General features: G+C 38.7%; 1 protein-coding gene across 2 annotated transcripts in view; it reads right to left on the bottom strand.

Moving 5' to 3' along the window:
• Window positions 1–17,917, bottom strand: part of Ilrun (inflammation and lipid regulator with UBA-like and NBR1-like domains) — an 84,165-nt gene that overhangs the window by 12,702 nt on the left and 53,546 nt on the right. Inside the window, exon 4 of one of the 2 annotated variants that reach the window (XM_026383360.2) lies at window positions 4,586–4,914. In XM_026383360.2, coding sequence (XP_026239145.1) covers window positions 4,586–4,914 — 329 coding nt within the window. The remainder of the gene's footprint in view (window positions 1–4,585; window positions 4,915–17,917) is intronic. The other variant, XM_026383361.2, reaches the window with a different exon arrangement.

The raw sequence follows: 17,917 nt of genomic DNA, 5'->3' as shown, positions 1-17,917 counted from the left end.
TTCCAGCTGTCCTGAATCAGACCATTTGGTGCCCTATGGCTCTGCAAGGCATTAGAAAACATTCAGAGCTGGGTGCAGTGGCACATACCTGTAACTCCAGCTACTCAGGCAGGAGGATAGCAAGTTCAAAGTGGAACCCCTGACAACTGAGGGAGATCCTGTCTCAAAATTACAAAATAAATAAGTAAATAAAAAGGGCTGGGGATATAGCTCAGTGGTAAAGAGCCCCTTGCGTTCATTCTGCAGTGCCACCAAAATAAACACTTAAGAGATTTTAAAAATTACTGGCTGGTAATTAAAAGGCATATCTATCTTTTTAATATATATATATTTTTAGCTGTAGATGGACAGAATATCTTTATTTTATTTATTTATTTTTATGTGGTGCTGAGGATTAAACCCAGGGCCTCGCACATGCTAGTCAAGTACTCTACCACTGAGCCACAACCCGAGCCCCAACATATCTAATTTTTTTTTAAGAGAGAGAGAGAGAGAACTTTTTTAATATTTATTTTTTAGTTATCGGTGGACACAACATCTTTGTTTGTATGTGGTGCTGAGGATCGAACACGGGCCGCACGCATGCCAGGTGAGCGCGCTACCGCTTGAGCCACATCCCCAGCCCCAACATATCTAATTTTAATAGGCCTTTCCCCCTTCTTCCACACCTCTGTAAATTGTTTTACATTACTCTCACACTATCCAAGCAGAAGCGACCCTGGCCCCAAAGATGAGTCAGAGTGCTAGAATGCACTGTGTGACAGGCAATGAGCACCTATGCAGTTGTGACTGTTGGTCCTCAAAGGCTCTGGAGCGATCACATTAAAAGTATGAATTAAAATAGTTCTTAACCTCCATCAATACTTAATCTAACCCGGGACAAGTCAGCCACAATTCAGCTGAGAATGAGAATTGCAAAATTCTAACAAAACCAAGGAGCCAAATTTATGAATCTTTGGAGCAGGTCGGCATGTTCTTATTTTGCTGACTCCCTGACGGCTCTCACAGGGAGGGGCTAGGGTCTCTGGGTTGCCAGATGCAGCTGAGGCAGCGGTTCCCACCTAGAGCATCCCCTGCAGGGATGAAGCACTGAGTCTGGGGGAGCTTACGACTAGGAGTTCAGTTCCTGACACTGACAGATCTGCCCCTCTGCAGACAGACACACCCAGTCCTCACAGAGCAGCTACCTCAAGCAATCTTTTCATGTCATCCTACCAACCTTAGCAAGTTAAGCTGTAACTATGGAGGGAGCAGAAAACTAAAGCTGTGGTCATGGGCTTCAAAAGTGTCACGTTCTTTCCCAGCCTTGATGTCACGCAGGTAATTTCTTTAGAGAAAATAAAAAATCTATTGCCAACTCAGTGATCGCTGATGCCAGTGCACCAGGTACCCCTCCTCCTCATCCAATGAAGATGGCATCTTTGGGAATCTGAAAACACTTTTCACCACCAGAGCCCAGGGTCTCTCTCTTCTTTTCTATTCATTCATAAATAAAAGGGTGTAATTTATTATAACACCAGCCGAGAGTTAAAAATTGTTTTATTTTTACTGAGGAAAAGCCATCACTATTTTAAACACCCAGCAATCGGGAGCTCTGTGAAAACAAGAAGCCACAGACAAAGCTCAATTTACTTTAGAATCACTTTTCTTATTTCAATTCTGCTTCTTTCCTGCCTTGATACTAATCAACTCAGTTCACGCTGGCCCTCAACACAGCTTCCAGCTGAATGAGAGGACCTATGGCAAGCCCAAGTGCACCTACCAGGAAATACCTTTTAGTAATGTGGTGCCTGGATTAGAATCCCAGCTATACCGCTCAGAGCTTTTGTTTCCTCATCTAAAAATGAGATGATCTCTGCAAAGCACTTGGAAGCATGTCTAGTACTTAACTGTTAAAAACTAACTCCAGTATATACCTGACGGCATCACTTTGTCAAGTATACACTTTAGAGCTCAAGCATGCTGGCTTTTAAACTTAGCAGTGTATTTGAAAGCCAAATATAAATATTTAGGATTCTATCATTTTTAAATCTCCCCTTTAGCATAAATTTGTATACATTTAAATATAGTATTAAAATTTTTCAAAGCCCTTTGTAATTATTTTTCACTACTCCTCAAAGGGATAACTCCACCCCTGCTCACACACACACTGGGGATTCCACCAGGCAAACGCTCTATAATGGAGCTACATCCCCAGACCTTTGCCCAAGCTGGCCTCGAACTTGCAGTCCTCCTGCCTCAGTATCTGGAATTCCAGGCATGCGTTACTGCATCTGACCATCACCTATACTCTGGACCACAGATTCCTTACTTATTCTGCCCTCGGCACTTTAAAATGTTCTCCATACCACTCTCCATGCTGTCTGGCCATCTTTCCAAATCTCACCCAACCTTTGAAAAGCCTTTCCTTTAACTCCACCTCCATTTCATCTGCTTCTCTTACTGCACACCCCCCATCATTTCCCTTTGCAAACAAATTATATGTTCTCTACTAACTAAATTCATACTTCATCTCGGCTGAACTGTTCTACGACAGCCCTGTGCCTGTTTCATCTCCCTGCTGTACTGAGAGCTCCTAGTGGGCGGGATCACATATTTTATTCCTCCTGTGTCTCCTACCACAGCCAAATACATTCCGCTCTAGATGTGCATAGATTTGTTAATACTTAGGGATGACTGTTTATACCCTAATGAAATTCTTAAGGAGCCCTAAGATATGGAGATGACTCAATTTGAGTCAAATACTTTCATGAAACTTTGGTTCATATAAATACTTTTGAAATAAGATTCTGCACAGATTAAGAGAAAAGGGAGACCCCAAATACTGACATTTTCAATGCATTCTAGCGACTTCTAAATGATCCCAGGGTCCATAAAAACATCCCAAGAGCTCATCAATTTCAAGAAATACCTCAATAGCCTCTCGTCATGGTCCAGCTTTTCCAAAGGAAGCAGCTAGCTGATGAGACCTTAATTAAAGATGGCAGGAAAGACGAGGATGAGACCACCATACCTTCTGGATGATATCATAGAATTGATGAAAAGCATCAGTCCCCAAAGAAGAGGACAACAACCACGTCACAATGCAGGAGATGAGTGCAGTGCCCTGGCCAGGAATGTCAGCCCTCTCCTGAGACTGTAGCCTGGCTCAGCAAGACAGCTCACAGCTGCCTAAGGGCTTCCTGTGCAGAGAGCAGTGGAGTGACTGATTTTGCTTCTTTCAACTTTCATCTTCCCATCAAACTCAGCTGCCTCAAGTTTCCATTCTAACAAGGCTGCTCACTACCCTTAGAACAGTCACAGACTCTAAAGGATTAAATTTAAGAAAGAAAAATTTAAGGACTCTGGAGAATTATATAAGTTAAAAGAAAATCTTTATTTAAGAGTGTTAAGTCCTTCCTCAATACAGCAATATTGTCTGGCCAACTTACTCCTGTCATGTCCTGTACAACTAACATGACTGCACAAAATCCTCTATAAAGACCATCAATCAACATATCAATCCATTCTGTTACCACTGCTCAATAAATTTCCTCTTATGACACCATGTGAAGAAAGACCACTCACATCACCAGGTTTCTTAAGTTGTCTCTTGATCTAAACCATATATAAACCACTAGTCAGAAAAATACCATTTTACAGAGCAACTTGCCCCTCAAATAAACAATTTTATTTTAAAAATTGAGGATGAATACCACCACAAAGCAAAACTCGACTTCACAGTCTGTGTAGCTGTACAGGTGGGACACAGGGCTTAAGTGGACAGCATTTTCCATCAGAGAAGAATGCAGGGGAATTCTCCCAATACTCTACCACACAACACCTGCCACCATGAACTATCAGCACCAGGGCTTCATCAACCAGCCCCAACCAACAACCAGGAGCCACCGTCACCTTAGCAGGGCATGAGGAAAACAGATCAAGAACTCATACAGCTAGAAGGGTATCTCACAACAGAGTATTTAAATTCTTGGCTAACATTTCTCTCACTTATCTCCCACATTTGAAAAGTCAAAATATCACTTGAGCCTGCTGGGTTGTGGGTAAAGAGATCAATGGGCCATAACAGATTGAAAAGACGACAACAAGACATGCAAACACGGTAAATAAAGTGAAAGTCCAACAACAATAATAAGGACAAGATAACTGAGTTTCTCTTTCTACTCATGGGGGGAGCACCCCAAACAATCAATTAGAAACAAATCCCAAATGTGTGTTGTTGTGCTCTCAGCTTTGTTTACATCCACACTGGAAGCATGGCTAGTGATATTTTGACATTTGCTTTTGTTTCGTAAATGCTAATGGTTTAAAAAAAAAAAAAAAGTCGGTCTTTCAACATTCAAACCAGAACAGAGAGATGGCAGTAAATTATAAAATGTGGATGCAGCAATATCCACAAGATGTGGGGTGGGGGAGGGGAGAAGGGGTAGGCATTTGTGTTGCTGGTGTTGGCAGAAGAGGTGAGCAGTCTCACAGAGCCACCTCCACTGAGTGACAGTCAGGATTCTAGGTTTGCCAAGAAGGGGGTATCACGAATCCCAAGGCCCACCACCTATCCCTTCTCCTCTTCTCCGAGGGCACCTACCTTACTGTAAGTCACTACTGATAAGTTGTTTGCGTGACTGCTGGGGGACAGATTTACAGAGTTCTGTGAGAGTCTATTCTGATCTTGCTCGGTTTGGTCAGGAGCAGGAGCCCATGTGTTTTTGCTGATCGAGTCGAACCCGGAACCCCCAGGGTCTTTTAAGTTGTTTTCATCTGATTGTCGGTTCTTTTGGGGAGAGGCAAACGGGTTGAAGTTTCCTTCTACCTTGCGATGAGGCTGTGTGTTGAACTCCGTTTCAAAAGATGACAGCTGCTGCGTTACTCCTAACAGTCCACCCACCTCCACACTGAGAATCACCCAGATGACATCTGAAATGAAAAGGCAACTCATATCAATGCCAGGCACACCTCTGAGGCCCAGGCAGCCATCAGCAACACTCCCCCCCCAAACACCATACAAACAACAGAAATCATTATCTATACGATAGCTTTTAAAAGCCTGCTGACAAAGTTGTCAAGAACATTTGAACTGCATGTACTTCTATATTTTTAATGTAACGGTAAGTACAAACTCTGGTATGGAGGTGTGGTGAGAACCATGAAACTCTTATTTGTAAAAGCTTACAAGTTGATTCTGATTGCACAGCTATTTTTGGAACTCATTACTCCAGAGAACAATGAAAACAGAAACTAAAAAACTATCTTTGCAAGAATCAACAGCTTTTTGTAAGTTTTACGTTATCCTGCATATGTTCAACTTAGAAATTCAGGGAAACCATAGTTCATAAGTCAAAAAATATGACTAAAACTGCAACATATTAACCTCTTTTTTTTAGGCTAATTTAAAGTGACCATATATTGTCCAAACTAGGACAACTGAGAGTAAAAAAGGGAACTATCAATAATCACACGAGTAAGAGGTGTAAACCAGCACTAACCTAGCCAAACTGGGACATATATGACTCTATTTTCTCAATCCATCTGATCAAAACACACCATAACTTTGGAAGGCCTCAGACTTTCTACAGTAATCCAACTGACCACCAACTTTGTTTCTGTGTAACACAGGAAACCCTACTACCTATGTATACTGAACAGGTTTTCTAAAAATAGGCACCATAGATCCTTAGGTCATAATTCAGTTTCTGATTTTCTCAACTGCCAAAGCTAAGGATTCAGACAGAAAAATAAAGTAGCTGTTTTTCTTTGGTATTCAGCACCTCACTTCAGGACACTGTCCTCTACAATCCCGATGAATGCTTTTTAAAAAGTAAGCTACCGAGGACTGGGGCTGGGGCTGGGTGGTAGAGTGCTTGCCTAGCATGTGTGAGGCACTGGGTTTGATTCTAAGGACCACATATAAATAAATAAAGGCCTGTCAATAACAAAAATATTTAGGAAAAAAAAAAAGGTAAGCTACCAAGCTGGGCATGGTGGCACACGCCTGTAATTCCAGTATCCTGGGAGGCTGAGGCAGGAGAATCACAAGCTGGAAACCAATTTCAGCAACAGTGAGGCGCTGAGCAACTCAGTGAGGCCCTGTCTCTAAATAAAATACAAAGTAGAGCTGGGGACATGGCTCAGAGGTTGATGGGGGCGTCCAATCCCTGGTACACCACCCCCCCACCATGCTCAAAGTAAGCTCCTGAAAGGCCAGTAAACTTTTCAATAGTTGAACCCTGATGAAAACAACTGTGAAAAACTATCTAGGCTCCCAAATAGGTGCTGAAAGGGTGACAAGAAAAGGCAAATACATTTTGTCAGCTACCTAGAAATACAGTAATATATAAGTCTAGATCAAACAAACTAAAAAAAGACAATTAAGAAAACTTGAGGAGGGCTGGGGATGTGGCTCAAGCGGTAGCGCGCTCGCCTGGCATGCGTGCGGCCCGGGTTCGATCCTCAGCACCACATACCAACAAAGATGTTGTGTCCGCCGAGAACTAAAAAATAAATATTAGAAAAAAAAATTAAAAAAAAAAAAACCTTGAGGAATTCCCTCTTTGGTTTACTCAATTTTTAATTTGGGTTAAAGCAGGGGAACTCAGAATGTTATACAGCCATAATAGTTAAGTATGGTGATCTGGTAGCTATATTGAGAACTGGTTGTACCAACTACCAGGAAGCCTAGTAAATGGAGATGCAGTGACATCTTCTGTTCACTTCTGGAATTAGCAACTCTTCAACTTGGAGAAGGGGAAGCTAAAGCCACTAGCAGCACTAGCATGACTCACAGGCATGGTCACCCGCCCCCCCCCCCTTCCACACAATGCTTACCATTAAAGAAAATGTAAATGTTCACACAAACTAGTGCACCTACTGATCTAGCGTTGTATGTGCACCATCCCACTTAGAGATCTGGGCAGTGCCAGAAATGGTGGGTCAGAGGACTTATGTTCAAGATTCAGAGTTAATCTCATGAACCAACACAGTAAAGGCCTTAAAGAACAATCTGAAGGCAGTCACCTGAGGGAGAGTTGCTCCATGCTCTCTCATCCTAGATTTTTAATCAGAGGTACCATATTCTACTACTGTTCACTTTTCCCAACTCTTTGTCTTCTACCCATCTATTTGAAAAATTCTTTTCTGAGTCTATAAATTCAGCATACTCTGGACAGATCATGTGCTTCACTCTCTTAGCTCAGGAACTAAATGCTTATGAGAATGGACGCTCTTCTGAAAGCCATTATCATTGAAGGAAACTAACGACATTTCTTCCCCTGGCTTAGAGAACTAAAGCTTCTCTAACTCACTGGGTCTTATTTCACTTAAGCCACCTCTTTGCCTTGGCTATTGCACTGATTCTACACAGTAACTGTGGAAAAAAGATCATTTGAGAAGCCCCTGATTTATAAACACCAATTCTGATCCACTAAAGTTATCACCATCATGGGTCATCAGCAACAGGAAAGTATGCCTTCTGTGTGGTACAGTTTCAGGCCTGTAGATGGCTGCTGGGCCTTGCACTCCAGAGTGTATTCACCCCCTGCATAGTATACGTATATTTGTACTCAAACAAAAAGGTAAAGATGGCCCAAAAGGCTTGTTTCATAGAGGCTGGCCATTCCCAATTTGTGCCTGAATGACTTGATTACTGAAATAAACTGTTAGCTAGATATTTATCAATCACAGCCTTTTAAAAGAGAATCAACCAATGAAACTGCTTCAGTTTCAGGAGAAAGAATCTGAGGTTGAATGGTAAAAGAAATGGGCCCAGGGTCAGACTTCATCTAGAAGCAGACTAAGACATCCCACCTCTCAGAATGACTGGCTCTTTAAACTCATACTTGTTTGTCTACGGTAGGAACTTGGGAGCCCAAGCAAAGGGAACTAACTATACAGCTACTTACCACTTCCTAGGCCTTAGTATCTTGACCCATAGACACATAACAAGAATAAGTCAAAAAATAGTCAACAAGAATACAAATAATAATAAATGATGGAGAGGATGTAAAGAAAAAGGAACACCTTTACACTATTGGTGGCATTGTAAATTAGTACAACCACTATGGAAATCAGTATGGAGGTTCCTCTACAGAGTAGAAAAAGACCTAACTACCATATAACCCAGGAACACCACTCCTCAATATTTAGCCTAAAGAATTAAAGTCATCATACTATATTGATACATGCATACCCATGTTTATAGCAGCACAATTCACCAGAGCCAAACTATGGAACCAGCCTAGGTGTCCATGAGCAGACACCTGAAATTATGGAATTACATCATTTGCAGGAAAATGGAACGTCAGATCATTATGTTAAGCAAAATAAGCTAAACTCAGAAGGTAAAGGGTCATATGTTTTCTCTCATGTGGAAGAAAGGAAAAGGAAAAGAAAGAGGAAAGTGGGGATTTCATGAAAAATCAAAGGGAGATCAGCAGAGAAAAGGGCATAGAAGGAGGGAAGAGGGAAGTGCTGGGGAGTGGTACTGACCAAACCATACTGTCACGCTGTGTGGTGTACAAATACCCAACAAATACCACCATTATGTTCAACTCTAACGCACAGTTAAAAAAAGAAAAAGAAAAGTGGAGAAAGGGGGGGGGAAGAGACATCCCAGAAAAGCAGTCAAGAAGGTAGAAACAAGTACCAAGTAAACTTAGTCAGAACTTAGTAAGCAAATGGAGAAACATGATTTTAAAATGTCTAGCCTTCGGGTAACACCTGAGTCAGAACTTTGCAGATAGAAGGCTCTGTGAATATTATACCATTCAATTTGGCCTTTTTATAGATGACAAACCTTATTATTAAAATATAAACTTCCTGGGCTGGGGATGTGGCTCAAGCAGTAGCGCGCTCGCCTGGCATGCGTGCGGCCCAGGTTCGATCCTCAGCACCACATACAAACAAAGATGTTGTGTCTGCCGATAACTAAAAAAATAAATATTAAAATTCTCTCTCTCTCTCTTAAAAAAAAAACTTTAAAAAAATATAAACTTCCTTTCATAGAAATATACAATAAATTACTAAAGAAAAACCATACCCTTTTTATTTCTTAAACTTAGACTATCTGAAGTGTAGAATAAAAGGAAAACACTTTACTCAGACGGAGCCCACATCTATAATCTAACAGATCACACTGATATGCAAAGACCTCTCAGATTATGGTAAGAATGCTTTTGAAAATCTGGCGTATCTAAAATTAGGTAACATGGGCTGGGGATGTGGCTCAAGCAGTAGCGCGCTCGCCTGGCATGCGTGCGGCCCGGGTTCGATCCTCAGCACCACATACCAACAAGGATGTTGTGTCCGCCGAGAACTAAAAAATAAATAATAAAAATTCTCTCTCTCTCTCTCCTCTCTCACTCTCTCTTAAAAAAAAATAAAAAAAAATAAAATAAAATAAAATAAAATAAAATAAAATAAAATAAAATTAGGTAACACAATGATCAAATTATATCAAAATAAGCACGAACAAGCATCTATAATTTGCTAGTAAAATAAAATTGTTAAAAATCAGTACAGCTAGGTACGGTAGCGCACACCTGTAATCCCAGTGGCTTGGGAGGCTGAGGCAGGAGGATCCTGAGTTCAAAGCCAGCCTCAGCAACTTAGTGAGACCCTGAGTAATGCAGTGAGACTCTCTCTCTAAATAAAAATATTTTTAAAAGGACTGGAGATGTGGCTCAGAGATCGAGTGCCCCTGGGTTTAATCCCTGGTACCAAAAAAATAAAAATAATTTTCAGTGATAAGAACTTCAGCCTTTGATAAAACTAGACATTATCTCATCCCTGAATAACACCTTTGGTATGGAAGATAACAACTTGTTTTAAATCAATAAAATTCTATCATTCTGCTCTGCAGGTAGACCAACTCCATCAAGATCATGTAGGCTGTGAAATTCAGAAGGCCAAGGGTTGCATGTTTTCTTTCATACTTGAAAGCCAAAGAGGAAAAAGGAAAAGAAAGGTGGGCAGGATGGGAGTCTCAGAAAAACTGGAGGGAGATCAGTAGAGGAAAGGCACTAAAGGGAGGGGGAGGAGACAAGGGAGGGGAAATACTGGGAAATAATACTGGCCAAATTCTATTGTTATATTGTGTGCATGTACAAATAATGTAACAACAAATCCTACCAATATGCACAACTATAATGCATAAATAAAAAATATGGTTAAGAAAAGATCATGAAGACTCTATGTTAAAAACACAGATTCCTTGCCTCTATCTGCAAAGAATTAAAACAGATTTCTATAGAAAGTCTAAGAGTTCATAATAACAACTATAAAGAGAAGAAAACAAAATAAACCCTTAATTCCTTTTTTATTCATTAGCTGCTGAGCACAACAGAGTGCCAACTCTGTAGAAACTGGAAATCAAAGGTGAAGAATTAAGCATTTAACCAGCTCTTTTGTAGAAACTAAAATTCAATAAAGTTATCATTGATGAAGAACTGTCCCCAAAAACAAGTATGAAAGAAATCACCCCTTTGTAAACTCTAATTAAATGATTCTAACAATATTCAACAACGGTTTAAACTATCAGGCAAAAGGCTGGTATCGAGGCTATTACAACCTGAACTCTCTGATTGATCTTAACATCATTAACAGCTAAATAATTCTGAGTAATTGAAACAAATCAGAAAGAAAAGACGAAGTCATTCCTGTTTTCACAACTTACTCAAGGCTACAGTAATCGAAATAGTGTGGTACTGGCCAGAAAAAGAGATATACGGACCAATGGAACAGAATAGAGAGCCTGGAGACAAACCCTCCTGTTCATGAGGCAAATAATGTAGACAAAGGTGCCAAGACCATTTAATGGCCAAAGGACATACTTCAAAAAACGGTGCTGGGAAAACGAAAGAATGAAGTTACACCCTGACCTCATACCACTGACAAAAAGTAACTCAAAAAGGACCACAAACCTAAATATAAGAGCTGAAACTATAAAACTCATAGGGAAAAGGGGAGTGGGAAGAGGAAAAGCTTCCTAACACTAGATTTGGCAATTACTTTTTTAGAATATGACATCAGAAAAAAGTAAAATTTTAAAATATATTGGATATAAAAGCTAAAACTTCCATGTAATCAATAGTGAAAAGGTGAACCATGAAATGGAAAAAAAATACAAATCACATATCTGGATGGGGATATAAATATCCAAAAACACTACTACAAATCAACAGAAAAAATACCCAATTTAAAATTGGGCAAAGGACTAAATAGACACTTCTATGAGGATACACAAATGTGTAATAAGCACATGAAAGAGATTCAATGTCCATAATCATCAGGGAAATACAAATTAAAAGCATGATGAGATAACATCTATCATACATCAGGGTGGCTAGGATCAACATTCAGAAAATACCAAATGTTGGTAAGGATGTGGAGAAACTGGAACCCTAATGCACTACTGATGGGAAAGTAAAATAGTACAGCTGTTGTGGAAAACAGTATGATTCTTCAAAAAATTAAGAGATAGAAGTGGAATTGCTAGATATGTCAGTTCTAGGTATACATCCAGAAGAATGAAAATAGGGTCTCATGGAGGTATTTGTATACCCATGTTCGCAGCAACATTATTCACAATAGCCAAACGATGGAAAGAACTCAACTGTCCACTGAAAGATGAATGGATAAACAAAATGTAGTATTTACATACAATGGAATATTACTCAACCTTAAAATGGAAATTCTAATATATGCTACAATATAAATAAACCTTGAAGACCTCATGGTAAGTGACATAAGCCAGTCACAAAAGAATGAATGCTGATTCCACTTACGTTGGTATCCTTACTCCCTTCACTACTTCTGCAGAAGTTCTCAACCACAGTGATTAAAGCACACAGGTGTGTCTTGATATCTGCATTATTTTCATCAAAAGGCAATTCAAAATAAAATATTCAAACAAGTACTTCCAAGTTAAGTAGTCAGTTCAATAACCAGAAAGTCAACTACTGGACTTACCAACCAATTTATCTAATTCAACATTAAATGTCTGTTTAAAAAAATTTATCTAAACTCTTTCTTCTGGTCCACATCTTTCTAAGATAAAGTTTAACTTTACAGAGCTAATGTGTTTGTCTTAAATACTAAAGAGCAAAATAGTAAGACAAATACCACTTGCCTTTTTTAAGAAATTCAAACTCTACCTTGGACATAACTATGGAAAAAAGTCTATAACAGCATTGCTGATGGTAACTAGTTACCCTTGGTGAGTGCTTTTTCTTCCTAGAGATGACATAGTGTGTAAACTGTGCCCTCCCTAGGGGAATGTGCTGCTTCTGGTTTCAAGGAAATTCTTCCCAGTCAATGACCAGCTGGACCAATGCAAGAACTAGTAGAATAAATAAAATAGTAGCCATTTTAATAGTATCTATTTTATCCCTTCAATATTCTTGCCAATATTGCTTCTCAGGCATCAAATTCACTGGCAGAAATCAAAGACAACGATGAAACAAAAGTTCCTAAATGTTTTTTCTTCTCTCTCCTCCTATTCTTCATTTTTTTGGTCTTGTCTTTTGTTGGCAAGGGGTTGGTGGGGCCAGGGATTGAACCCAGGTGTACTTACCCACTGAGCTACATCCCCAGGCCTTTTTCAGATAAGGTCTAAGTTGCTGAAGCTGGCTTTGAACTTGTGATCCTCCTGCCTCAGTCTCCCAAACTGCTGGGATTACAGGCGTGTGCTACCAAATCAAATGTCTTTGGTCTTACCATTTTGCCAAGTACCTCATATAGGCCAAGATGTTTTCCTAGCTCAAATGTTTCTTAATGTTCATTATTTTTCTTACTGAGAAGCATTTTTCAATATAATTCATATTTTTAGAACAGTTTTAGGTTGGTAGTAAATCAAGAGAAAAGAAGAGAGATTTTCTGTATACTCCCCTTCTTCATTTATGTACAACCCCCACTATCAACATGCCACACTACACTGATACACTATACAAAAGTGACAAACCAACACTAAAGGCCTAGATTTACATTAGGGATCACACTTGGTAGTATGTATTCCATGGGTGTTGACAAATGTACAGTGACATATTTCCACTGTATTGTCATTCAGTTAAAGTTCTTTATACTTTGATTTTTCATCCTTCCCTACCTCTAACCCCAGCAACCATTAAGGTTTTTACTATATCCAGTTTTGTCTTTTCCAGAATGTCACTGAACCATTCAATTCACAGTCTTTTCACAGAGGCCTCTTTCATTTAGTGATATACATATAAGGTTCTCCCATGTCTCTTTTCATGACTTAATGGCTCATTTCTTTTGAGCATTAAATAATATTCCACAGTGTAAATGTACCAGTTTGTCCATTCAGCTACTGAATAACATCTTGGCTGCATTCAAGTTTTGATAACTTTTGACTAAAGCTGCTATAAACATCTATGATCAGGTTTTTGCGTGGACCTAAGTTTTAAACTCATGTGAGAAAATATGATGAACCACATGGCAAGAATATGTGTAGCTTTGGGAGAAACTGACAATCCACCTTTCAAAGTGGCTGTACCACTTTGCGTTCTCACCAGCAGTGAATGAGAGTTCTTGCTGTTCCACATTCTCGCCAGCATTTGATGCCGTCAGTGTTCTGAATTTTGGCTGTTCTAAAAGATATGTGGTGATATCTTGTGGCTTTAATTTCCTGATAACATATGTTTATTTGTCATCTGTGTACCTTTAGTGAGATTTCTGTTCAGGTGTTTGGCCCATTCTTTAACTGAGTTGTTCATTTTCTTACTGTTGAGTTTTATGAGCTTTTCTATTCTGGTAATGATTTTTTATCACATGTCCTTTGCAAATATTTTTCTCCCAGTCAGTGGCTTATCATCTTCTTATTCAGCAGTCCCTTTTGCAGAGAGAAGCCTTCTGTGGCAGGTGTGTAAGGTCTATGTTCAGATTCACCTTTTTGCAATATGGATGTTCAGCACCATCTTTTGAATAAAAGACTACCTGTTCTCTGGTATATTTCCTTTGCTCTTTTGTATTTCTATAAGTCTGTTTCTAAGTCCTCTGTTCTGCTGATTTATTTCTTTTTTAAAAATATCTTTTTAGTTGCAGATGGACACAATATTTTTATTTATTTATTTTTATGTGGTGCTGAGAATCAAACCCAGTGCCTCACAAGTGTGAGGTAAGTGCTCCACCAATGTGCTACAATCCCAACCCTGATCTATTTCTTTATTCTTTCTTTCCACAATAATTGCAACTTTATAAGTCATCTTGAAATCAAATGGAAATGGTCTTTTTCCTTTTGGGGGCTTTGTCTGGCTTGGTGTTCTCTGAGCTTCCTGGATCACTGGTTTGCTTTCTGACACTAATTTGGGGGAAATTCTAAGTCATTATTCTTTCAAATATTTCTTCTGTTCCTCTTTTCCTGTTGACATTCCCATTGAGCACATATGTTACCTTTTGCAATTGGGCCATAGTTCTTAGGTATTCTGTTCCAATTTTTTGCAATCTTTTTCAGTTTTGAGATTTCTATTCACATATCTTCAAGCTCAAGGATTCTTTCCTCAGCTGTGTCCAATCTACTAAAGAGCCCATAGAGGCACTCTTCAATAGACAGTGCTATTGTCTTTTTATCTCTAGCATTTCTTTTTCATTCGATCTTAGAATTTCCATCTCTCTGTTTACGTTATAATCCATCTTTCATGTTCTTTCTCTATTGTGAAGGTAGCATGCTATTTATAGTTTTTAAAAATTCCTGATCTAATAATTCTGACATTTCTACCGAAAATGACTCTAGTTCTGATGCTCTTCAATCTCTTCAAATTGAGGGTTGGGTTTTTTTTTTTTTTTTTTTTTTGCCATTTAGGATGTCTCTCTTGCTCAAAGGTAGACATGAAGTACTGGGTTTAAAGGAGCTACAGCAGCCTGGAGTAGTGGTACATACCTATAATCCCAGCTATTCAAGAGGCTTAGGTAGGAGGATTGCAAGTTTGAGGCCCGTCTAGTCAACTTAGTGAGACCTGGTCTCAAAATTAAAAAAAAAAAAAAACAACAAGTGGGGACAATGACACCAGGTGAAGTTCAGTGGTAAAATGCCTCTGGGTTCAATTACCAGTGTGTATTTTGGGCTTGGGGTGGGGGTGTTTTGCAGTAAAAAAAAAAAAAAAGCCTTTGGTGATAAAGCAGAGTAGGTGTGAGGAGAAAGGTAATATTCCATAGTCCCACAATTAGGTCTCAGTCTTTGGTAAGCTTTTACTCCTGGACTATGTGCTTCACCTGTGTTGCTCAATGTCTTCCCCTTAAATGGGACAGATGGCCAAAGGGGGGGGGGCAGGGAGAGGGGCTCCTTTTCCCAGGTCAGGTCAGTGAGGCACCAGAGGACAGTTTCTCCTGGGGGTGAGCCTTGCTAAAAAGAACACAAGGCTCTGGTGGCACCTTTCCCCTTCCTTCGCCAAGAGCATTGGAAAATACTTCTCCAATATTCACTGCTAGAACCTGGAAGAACCCCTGGAAGCAAAACTCACAAAAGCTTGGCGGCCCTTGATGACTAGTGTCACATGGGAGTTTCACTCTGTCAGGTTCCTGTGCAGATGGCTGCTTGTAGGTGCCTTGAGTAAGCTGGGACTATATATCTGACTATCCAACTTCTGATGTTGTGGCTTGCCCTGTGACCTCACATCTCTGCTGGATCTAAGAAGAATTACTAATTTTTCAGTTTTTTAGCCTTTTATTCATTAGGATGGAGTAGCAACTTCTAAGCTACTAACATGCTAAAGAGGAAATCAGAAGCTAGAAAGCACTTTTTTTAAACCAAGGCATTGTTGAATACTATTTCCTGTTATTTCAGCACACATACTTCAGAGGTCTCCCTCACCTGTGCAGTCTTAATCTCTCTCTTCCTTCAAACATCTACTGACACCCATTTTATCATGTGGTTCATTGATATCCCTAAAGAGTTAAAAACTACTTTTTATCACCTTCAAATACCTAAGAATAACTCCAAATCTAACAACCTCCTTGGTCCTTTGAAGAGACCAGTATCTGTGAGCATGAAAATGTAACTGCTCCTCACTTTTTATAATGCATCAAAAATTCAAACAAATCTCCTTTATGAAAGAAGTTTTCAGGATTCAGATCCTCCCCTCCCAAATTAGTTACACTGAGATGCTGGAAATTCCATATCCAGTTGCATTCAATACCTTTCTTGTTTTATAACTTGGAATCTCTGCATCCCCTTGTAAGACTCCACCATGATCCCAAAGTAAATACATCATTAGGATATCTAAGAGAGAAAAACCTTAAGAAACTCTTCAGACAACTTAACAACTGGGGAGGGATTTCTACACACAGGGGTCATGACATACTTCTTTTAATAACAACCACCACCACCCAACACTTATTCAATGCTTCTAATACAGGGCATTGTTATAAAAGTAAAAACTAATCAAGCAAAAGTACAAGTGGTTATGTTGTAATTAGATAAAATGGACTTAAGAGCAAAGAAAAATATTAGGAAAAAAGAGGGATATTACATAATAATAAATAGGTCATTCACCTAGAAGAAAGAACAATCCTAAATGTGTGTGTACCTAACAAAAGAGTTTCAAAATACATGAACAAAAACCTGACAGCTGAAAGAAGAAATAGATAAATCCACAACTAGAGCGGGGCACTTTAACTCAGCTCTCTCAGGTATACAGAGAACTCGTCTAGTAGGGGTTTTAAAAAAAAAAAGAAATCTATGATATTAAGGAATTGAACAATAGCAGCAACCAACTAAATCTGATAGTTTAGAGCACTCCATTCAAAAGTAGCAAAATACACATGCTTTTGAAGTACACTTGGAATAGTCACCAAAAACAGACAATACCCCAAGTCGCATCTTAACAAATTTTTAAAAATTAAAATTTACAAAGTATGTTCTCTGACCACAATGCAATGAAGCTAGATACTACTAAAAAAATGTGTGGAAAATTTTCTAAAAGCTTAGAAATAATCCATGAGTCAAACAGGAAATCTCTAGGGAAGTTAGAAAATAATTTTGAGGGTAGGAGCACTTGCCTAGCATGTGGGAAGCCCTGGGTTCAATCCTCAGCACCACATAAAAATAAATAAAATAAAGGTATTGTGTCCAACTAAAACTAAAAATAAATAAACATTTAAAATAATAATAATACTTTTGAGCTGCATGAACATGAAAACAGAATTTCAAAAGTTATAGAGTGCTGCTAAAAGCAACTGTAGAGGAAAATTCATAGTACTAAAAATATCTGTATTATAAAAGAAGGCTCAACTCAATTACCTCAATTTCACAAAGAAAATGAACAAAATAAATCCAAATTAAGTAGAAGGAAAGAAATGATACAATCAAGAGCAGAATTTCATAAAACTGAAAAACAAGTGAAAAAAAAAAAATCAATGAAATCAAAAGCTGGTTCTTTGAAAAGACCAATAAAATTGAGAAATGTACCAAGAGAAAGGACAAAAAGAGGAGACATAAAATATCAAGAATGAAAGCGATTATCACCAAATAACAGGCATTAAAAACATAACAAGAGACTATTACAAAAACATTATGCACATAAATTTGATAACTTAGGATTTTAATTATGAAAATAAATTGAATCAGTAACTGAAAACCTAAACCTCCAGACCCAGAGTGTTTCACCTGCAAATTCCTTAGAAGAAAAAATAACAACAGTTCTATAAAATTTTTTACCCCAAAACGAAACAAAAAATTGGCACAACATATTAGTAATGATAGATTGCACTCTCCAACAGCCATTAGGCACATGTGACTTACTTGAAATGCAGCTAGAGCCACATGTGGAAATGATAATATAGCTATATTTGAATTAAATACAATGTGTTATTAAACATTTTTAAAAGTCTTCAAGTAAGTCTTAGGTCAGAATAAGATCTATTTTCTTAGTCATTTCTGATTTCCAAATATAAAAGAGAAAAATCAAAATCA

This window comes from Urocitellus parryii, chromosome 8 (assembly GCF_045843805.1).
Source record: "Urocitellus parryii isolate mUroPar1 chromosome 8, mUroPar1.hap1, whole genome shotgun sequence".
NCBI lineage: Eukaryota > Metazoa > Chordata > Mammalia > Rodentia > Sciuridae > Urocitellus > Urocitellus parryii.
The sequence above is the reverse complement of the archived record's forward strand: the minus strand, read 5'-3'. Positions and strand labels throughout refer to the sequence as shown.